This window comes from Zerene cesonia, chromosome 8, assembly GCF_012273895.1.
Source record: "Zerene cesonia ecotype Mississippi chromosome 8, Zerene_cesonia_1.1, whole genome shotgun sequence".
NCBI classification, from domain to species: domain Eukaryota; kingdom Metazoa; phylum Arthropoda; class Insecta; order Lepidoptera; family Pieridae; genus Zerene; species Zerene cesonia.
The window spans coordinates 7816716-7825941 of record NC_052109.1 but is presented as its reverse complement, the minus strand read 5'-3'; the positions used below and the strand labels follow the sequence as shown (position 1 = coordinate 7825941).

The 9226-nt window shown below is 36.4% G+C and overlaps 1 protein-coding gene across 1 annotated transcript in view; it reads right to left on the bottom strand.

Annotated features, from left to right (window-relative positions):
• The window catches only part of LOC119828751 (homeobox protein homothorax), a 244959-nt gene that overhangs the window by 153284 nt on the left and 82449 nt on the right, over positions 1-9226 (bottom strand). The window contains exon 6 of the mRNA XM_038350994.1: positions 5397-5520. Coding sequence (XP_038206922.1) covers positions 5397-5520 — 124 coding nt within the window. The remainder of the gene's footprint in view (positions 1-5396; positions 5521-9226) is intronic.

Below are 9226 nucleotides of genomic sequence, written 5' to 3'. Positions count from 1 at the left end.
TTTGTTAATCTTCCGTCCCATCTTCTATCTCTTTCCAACACGCAGCTGTATGACGAATCAGTTTGTCATTTCTGACATCTCTCCAATTGTAATTCTCACCCTTTAAAAGCAAACAATGCGCGTATTAAATATAAAAATTTTGTTAACATCGGCATTAATTCATATTATTCACGATTCGAATTTGACGCGTGAAGCGGGATTGTCTTTGGTCACTTGTTAAAAAAAAAAAAATTGTCTATGAATAGAACACGGGAATTCGATTTTTGAATGGCCCGTTGTGTTCGCTTCGGCCGTGTAATTTTGACAATTAAACTTTTTTTATAGAGCACTGTCAAGTATATTATAATTTAAAATTAGAATGTAACGAAATTCGTAATGTATGCATATAGGTACTGCATGAATGTTATGTTAATTACATATTTGTTTTCAGGATCTGCAATTTAATGGAGATTATTCATTCTTTCATTTTTATTTTTGGATTCCGATATAAAAAGTGCTTTTTTTAAATTTATAAAAATGTTCAAATTTTTCATTATCAACATTTTTTTTTAATAAAACCAGAGATTGACATTTGTGAAATGGTTGTCAACAAATTTATCTACTGTTCGATAAATTATCATTTATAAAAATTATATAAATGATAGAAGGTATAAACCTTCTAAAATAGATAAAGGTAGTCTATAGCCAGATGGTTACCCACAATCGTTAGCCCCATTCCAAGGGTTAAGCCGACAAACATACAAAAAGGGTAACGCCCGTATTTTTCTATTGTAATCAAACTTTATTAACGTATTGTGATTTAACATTACAGTGGTTTGAGAGCTTTTGACTTCTTATTGTGAATACTTGGTATTATTAACAATTTTAACTCAAAACTTTTTTATTTACTTAAACTTTAACAAGTGCCATTGAATAGTCAATTAAGTATGACTAGGAACTCACACACATGAATTATTTAAGGGTAAAATATAAGCATTTGATATATTTAAATTCATACATTATGTAAGTACATTAACGCTTAAGGAGATCATCGACGATAGATGTAAAATATTTCATATTTAATTTCATTTAAACTAATTCAAAATATGACATGTTAACAGTTTTTGCAGTTTGCTCTAAACATGTCTCCACTAATGAGTCCATTCGTTACACATTCGAAAATAGAACAACAACCGAACGCGAGAATTTCGGAAGGTTCGTAATTCGAATGTCCGTGACGTCACGAGTTTCCCTCCGGAGCGGACCAATCATATTGGGCAGATAGCTCCATAGGTATCTCTCATAACTCCGCCTTAGGTGCGCCCCTAATCTAATATTTAAGTATTAGCTTAGAATTTAATAGTGAACGTTGAATAATTGACGGCAATTTTATGATTGCGTTCGGTAAGTGGGTTGGGTACGTGAGGCGACTGGCCGAAACCTCGCTTAATATTTTATGGTATTCGATTTAGTTTCAATTGTATGAAGGTTTGAGTCTCTGGAGGTTTTATATTGAGCGATATATTATAGAATGTTTTGTGATATGCATTTTCTAGAAAAATCTTGTACGGGTTTAGGCCCTGATTTTGGGTTATTTAAAACGTAGCATATCGAAGGAATATTAGAAGATTTTATGAAGTTTGTAAGTACTTGCGTTACTAGAAAACAGCTGGGCTAATTTTGTTGGTATTTTATGAATGCGTCAGTTTGTAATACGGTAAATATTATTAACAAGGGCTTTAAAAAAAAGCTATAAATATGTCATCTCCATAGCAAGTGAACTGGGTGACCCATCCGAAACGCGTCCACCGCGGGCGTCGCTTGCCCGCGTGATCAATCGTATCGGCGACCGACACAGTTTAACGCGACGTAACTAAATAATCAATGTCACGCCTGTCCGTCCTTTTGTTTTGTTTATTGGATGTTTTTTACGTCGCTACGGTGTAAATTGAACGATTTAATTATTATAATTAAGTTTATTGAATGGATGCCCGGTCTGAATGTAAACAAGCCTGCAATATATGATTTATATCGATTAAAAACATGAATCTGTGTTTGTTTGTTTGTGTGAACTCGTTAATTTAAGCAGCTATTGGAGCGATTACAAAAATTTTTCACCGTTACATATGTACGTGATCCCCAATACGCTATAAGATGTACCACGGGCGACGCCGGGGCAGACCGCTAGTGTCATAGAAAAATAAAAACTGTGATAGTGTAAGGTTTTTTTTATATCTGACAATACTTTCTTCTTACAAATGCTCACATTATGCTTTCGTAAAACCAATATAAACAATTATCATCCACCTTGCTTCGATCTGCATGTCTAAACGGCTGGACCGTTTTTGATGAAACTCTCACTAGCAAGTAAGTTCTGAGGCTGCAACACACAATCGTGGATACATCGCTTATATATAATAAGCCAATACCACTGAATATACCGATTATTATATTACGCCGCCCTCGCAAGGGTCTCTAAATAAAATTATCGTCTCCGCTGTTGGATTGAATTTACTTCATAATTCTATGACAGGAAAGCTTTTTACGCACGAGCGTTTCAACCGCTTCTAACACTCTAAAACTACTTGTAAATACTATTGCAAATTAAAATCATTATGTTTCTTTTAACGTAAATAATTAAATGTAGATTTATAACGTTGTTGAAATTTAGAAATAAAATTACGAAAATGTCACATTGCCGTATCTAAAATGCTTTAAGCTCAGCTTAGAGATCGAATTAATTCTTCATTTTCTATTTAAATGTCCATATCCAAGACTCCAGCTACAAAATGCTAGAACATCTTTTCTATGATATGTGATGATAGTGTATGTATGAGTTTCCGCCTATGTGTTCATTGGAAATACCCTACCTCACTGAAATGCACTCTTAAACGTAACTATCCAAACGGATATAAAATCTGTAACATAATATAGCTCCTTGTGACATGAAAGAAGGATAAACATACACACTTTCACATTTATCATATTAGTATAGATTAATATAGAAATAAGGTTTGTTTCTTCTTAACCTGCAAATGGATGAAATGCTAATGATATATTTTACTAACAGCAAAAATCAAATATTTATTCAATATATCGTTTCTAAGCTTCATCTTTAGAAAAAATTAGACAAAAGTGTGCAATAGAAAGTCGCGTTTTAACGCCGCGTTTCTCACGCGCGTGATTATAATCCTAAATATTATTTAAACATATCACGCGTCACGCCGGACAAATGTGCGTAGAATTATGCTGATGTATCCTGGTAGCTGCTTCGGATTCTAAAGATAACTCCACTAATCTTTTCACTAATCTCTCTTTTAAGATAGCCCTTATCTTATATCTGAGCTTTGACGAGGCCACTGTTATTTCCATTTTCAAAAATTCCCTATAAAAGCAGCGTTGTAATTAACAACGTTAAAATGTTATTTTAATGACAAAGAGTTGCCAATTTTGAGCACAGACTATAAAATAAATTCCCGGCTCATTCCACAGACGAAAAAAGCGCGAAATTACCAGCATCTCGCATCCGAATTTCATCGCATAATTGTCAGTTATAATTGAAAAACGTAATTACGGAGCGCACGTCAGTTAATTAATATTAAATTCGCAAATAATCACCCCTCCCCTCTCCCCCGGGATGGGATGATTGAATTATAGGGAAATTTTGAATTTTGAATAATTCACGCGGGAAAGTTAGCCCTTTTGCCGCGGCCACGGCGGGAGTGACGTTCCATTTTTGAATTTGAATTTTTAATTAGTTTGTAGGCTAAGTGCGTTTGTTAATTGTTTTATAATGTTCTCAGGGGTTGTTGGTATTGTATGCGCTTTGATAATTGACTGATCCCTTTCGTTTTATTTGTATTTCTAATTTTTATAGGCAACTCATACGATTCGATTGAAGGAAATATATATGTCATATTCGTTTAACACATAGGCTATTGCATATCGAAATAGAAAAAAAAATTCCAAACAAAGCAATATGATAGCCGCCGTAAAATGAAAAATAATTCGCGCATGGTGAATTTTAATAAACAAAAGGCAGAGGGAAACGAATTTCCCATTATGTAGGCGCAGATCATTGTACTGCCTCACCAAAATTCAATTTCGTTCATTTCGCCATGTTCACGCCGACAGAGCCGTGCGACAAACCAAACAATTACGCAAACGTGCGTCGAAAGCATAATTTTTCCACGAAAAAACCTATGTGTGAAATGTTGGAAAAAAAAACACTGGCGCTTTGTTAGTTTTTCGCGCCAAACGCGGTGGCCACTTTTGACAGCTGTCAAACGTGAACGCGCGTCTCTTGTGCCACTTTCCCCTCAATTAAAAAAAGCGTCAAACGCAACGTAATCCCACACAAATTACCAGCGGCACATGAATACGTAAGCGGTAATCAATCGGAGATACGGCGCTGATACATGCATAACAATTCAGCCGCCTCATTTCAATAGCCATTGTGGCGGCGTCGGGTCAGGAACGTCATAACTAAGCAGCCAGCGTTCATCAGTCATTCGGGGACGAAAGACACGCGACAATCGATCGAGATCCGAGACGGGCCGCGGCGACGTGCCGACTGATTCCAATTCTCTTGACAGATCAGAACGACGAGAGAAGAGTTCTTTTTTCAAAAGTCAACGGTTTCTTTTGTGGAGGAAGGTGACACGAGATGGCGAGGCGACGATGTGCACTGTCAGTGTTGAATTGCCTCATGACGAGCGTTGACGTGTGTAGGAACTAGATCGCGCGGACACGTTAATTGTTGGTTCCTGCGTGGGAGTCTGTCATATTGACAGCGTTTCATTAAAAACACGTCCAACCCTCGACCTTTACAGCGGAACCGCTGTCAGAATTTCGCCAAGATTACGCCAGAGGTTATTACACTATTAAAATCGTCTGTAGTTATTTTTAATTCGCATTGACTCATCAATGTGGGTTTTACAATACGCGCTGAATTCTTTCATGACACCATTACATACGCTTAACGGCAGGTTTGTGATAGTCACGCAAACTACGGTATTCGAGAGAGAATAGGTATACTTATTTCAAATAGAACATACTAGAATGAGGGACTTTAGAAACGCATCCAAAACAGCTAAAGCCAGAAGCCAACAAACAATACTTACTCTCAACACAGAAGCACCGAGTGCATGCAGGCATGATAACATTCTGAAGACCACATGGCACCAGATTTACACCAAGCGATTTGGTAACATTTATTCGAGGAAAAGAAAAACGAAATATATTTCTTATTTAGAAACTGATGCTTTTCTATAAAATCAGCATAGCCACTGTCATTTAAAAACAAAAAGTGCCTTTCGATAGTAAAAGCAAAATCAGAGTTTTACTAAGACGTCAAATATCTCTCGAATGACTTAACAAATAAATGTTACCAGGCTAGAAAGAAGCAAGGAGCTCACCTGGGTCGGTCGCATCGAGGGTCTGCGGCGGCGGCTGACTGAGGGGCCCGGGAGTGCCGCCGGAGCCCGGCGAGCGCACGTCGTCATTCACCGCGCCGTAAGACAGCGAGGAGGAAGGCGGTCTCTGTTGACAACAACTCGAAGTTATGACGGCCTGGTACCAACGCTGAAGACTAGCAAGCTATTGCGAGAAAAGCTAAGTCTAGGGGGGCTTTAGGTGTTTTGGAGGCTACCATGCTCTCTTCATCAGGATTCGGTTGTTACCGACTATGTTATGTCAGGGTCACTACCAAATACAGGGGTACAGCTACGCTACAGATTCCGAAGAGTTGAGTTCAGCAGTTTGCGTGATTGTTGAACAAACTAACATACGTGTTCTACGATTATAATTGTATATTGTACATGAAGATAAACAACGTTAATTGGGGAAAAAACCGAAGAGAACACAGCTTTATCGTTTCCAGCTCAAATCTTTCTATGAAATATTCCGAACTTCAATTAAAATAGTAAACAAATTGTGATGAGACTGGCAAATGAATTTGACCGTAACAATGCTTGGCCCATTACCCATCGCAGGTGCGCGTAATGGCGGGCTGGCGTGCGCGCGCGCATCATTACGCGCATGTAGCTAGAAATTGCAAAATATTTATTGACGGCGCTGAAATTTTTAATTCCACTTTTTGTGACGGTCTGCCTTATTAAATTCTTGATGCTGGTTCATTATTTGTATTAAGTTAAATTTATAGTTGATGGGTATGTGGTATTAGAGGAAGAGGAGCGCCTGTTTCAGTATGGACATTAGATTTTACTAGCTGCGCCCCACGGTGTCACCCGCGTAAGTCCGTATCCCGTAGAAATATCATATTGTTATTCCAGTTGTCCAGCTATCTACGTACCAAATTTCATTGCAATCGATTCAGTAGTTTTTGCATAAAAGAGCAACAAACGCACACACATCCTTACAAACTTTCGCATTTATAATATTAGTAGGACAGGATGTTCCATTAATGATGTCTTTGAACATTGAAATTAAAGTAGTAAAAATGTGAAATCCTGTATAAGCATGAGCAAGTATTAGCTCTCAATAAACCAAACTTTATGAGATATATATACAGATGTGAACCTCAATCAATCTATGAAAATATTGAAATTAATATAAAGTATTCGCAACAGTTTTATTTGCCACAAATATGCGATGTTTTTATTGTGAGAGCCATAAATCTTAATTTATTTTTTATTTATGCATAGGCACTGGACGTAATTACACTCCAAATAGTAATTTAGGCAACATTTGATTGATACCCTTTCATAATAATTCGTCTGGCAATTATCTAAGAAAAAAACACCATTTAATTGCCATTCATGTATTTAATTGATTGTAATACTAACGATCGTTAGGTGTCTTATTACGACAGGAGATTGTTTTAATTTAAAATAATGGCGCCGACTTAATTGAATATCGTAAAGATTACAGCGAATGCCTTAAGCTAATTTTAAACGTCTTGCCTTAAATTAAAATTTGTTTTGTAATCTGTGCTGAAATCATAGATAATCAACGTGCTGTGTGGGGATACCTTAAGTCCAATGTAACACCAGCTGAAATTCCATTCAAAAATAGAACGCACGGTATAACCAACTGGCAATTTCAATAATCATTACAGAAAGCGAACAGGCGGCGAATTTGAATTCGTATTTAGAACAGATGTCCGCCGCGCCACTTTCAATTACACCGATCAAAAACTGACGCTACTCAGGTCTATTCCCTAATTTGAATATCGAACATGTGTTTTGAAGGTTTAACGCTGATTCTAATTTCGAATTGCTAACTCGATATGAGAACCGCTATCGTGAAGAAACACAAACTTTTTAAGGTACAACCGAAACGTGTTCCAAATTCGAAGCATAGACAAGATATATTTAATCTATTAAGCTGTTTAAATTAAGAGCACATTGTTCGTTTTTTTGACAGGAAGCGATGTCACTAATGCGCGCAGTTCACACCATGTGCGTCTGGGAATGGCTTACTTATTATCGTGTAATTTTGTTTGAGCTTCGTGTCGTTAGCGAAAACTGTCAGTTAACGATTGAACACCTTTCCGCTATTATTTTTCGATATTGTAACACGCGATGTCGATGTTTGTCTAGTTCATATAATTTGTATTAAAATTGGGAACGCAGGTGTTAAAATTAAGGTATAACGAGCCGAATTGTATTATTATATCCGTTTCCCCGTTCATTTTTGTACGCAAAATTGCGAGTAATAAATCTCAAAGTATCAATGTTTTTTGTCCCACTTTAAACGGACTGATTCAATTCAAATATTGTACACTTATCAAGGATCAGTTACAGCACAATAATTTCAGATGTTCACATATTACCCTGAGATCGCCAGGCTTCTAAAAGAGCAAGTGGGACAATTTATTTGATGTATCATTAAAGCGTGTTATTTTTGTTTTGTAAACTATTACATCATATGTAAGCTTTAGTTTCTACCAATATAATTGTATGTATTTAACAGTTCTAATAAAGACTTTATTATTATTATATACTGCATTAAGTAATATCCCATGGCTGTCCCACCACTAACACGACACAGTCGAGTCGCAGCTTCGGTTCTCGGAAAGGGCGTGGTCCAGTTTGGGTGAATTTTTTTTGATACCGATCCCTGTGAGAATCGTCGGTGCTGTGGTTTTTGAAAGCGATTCTAAGTTGAAACATGTTTCTGTAGTTTCTCGGATTTAGTTTTACGAATGTTTTTTTTCATTTCACCGTTAATGTACATTGTGTGGAAAGATGTTCCTTGAGTAAACCTTCGCAGTGAAAAAAGCGACCAAGCCGATACTAGTGTTCTGAACAAATAAGCTAAAGCAATAATATGGTCACCCATCCATTTTATGACCTTTGGTTCGGTTGGCTTAACCTCTTTATGTATGTTTTTTATTTATTGTTACAAAAGCAAGTGAAATACGTCACCACTGAAATTGTTCACTGTCTACGGTTCGTGAGATACAGCCTGGTAATAAACTCACTCGTCACTCGAGCGGTACCCGTTTAAAAAGTATGTGCTAAATCAGACTCTAATCCATATCTATACCAAATTTCAATCATATATGATAAGCCGTTTTCGTGTAAAAGACTAACAAACATCCATCCATACTTACGAACTTTCGCGTTTAGAATATTAGTAGAATTATTTAAACTAATAATAATAAATAAATTGATATTTGTTAATACGAAGGTTAGCTCTACATGTCCGTAACACAATCTGTGTAAATTTTTAATACATTAAGGTTGGAATTATAACACGCGATGCGACGCGTGCGCTGGGTCGGATTTCGTGGGAATTTTGCGATTGGGGAGATGGTTTTCGCACGAAATTACGCGTCATCTTATTTACCGAATTTGAAAAGGGGCAATTATTAGTTTAACTGTTGTGCGCTCCGGGTTGTTTTTGAATTATTCTAGTGGTAATACACCGTTTCATTTCTATATGAAATTATATATGTAAAAATGTTTATGAAATAACTAAATGAATCAACTTATTTAGATTTGCTATTATTAAATTATTTAAATAACCAAATTAGAGAATATGCCCAGAACTATTTAATTTTATAATATAAAGCAGTTCATTAAAAACACCAAATAATTTTCGAGCTAATCCGTCAAATGAAATTATATATTCAAATAATTCCAACATCCATTACATACATTCATACTAAAAGTGCTGGCGCGATATCTTCTCAAAAAGCAGTCTTAAAAACAAAGACCGAATATTAAGACGTATGAGCTCTCTCCGAGCTTCTACGATTAATGATAATGGAGGACCCCCC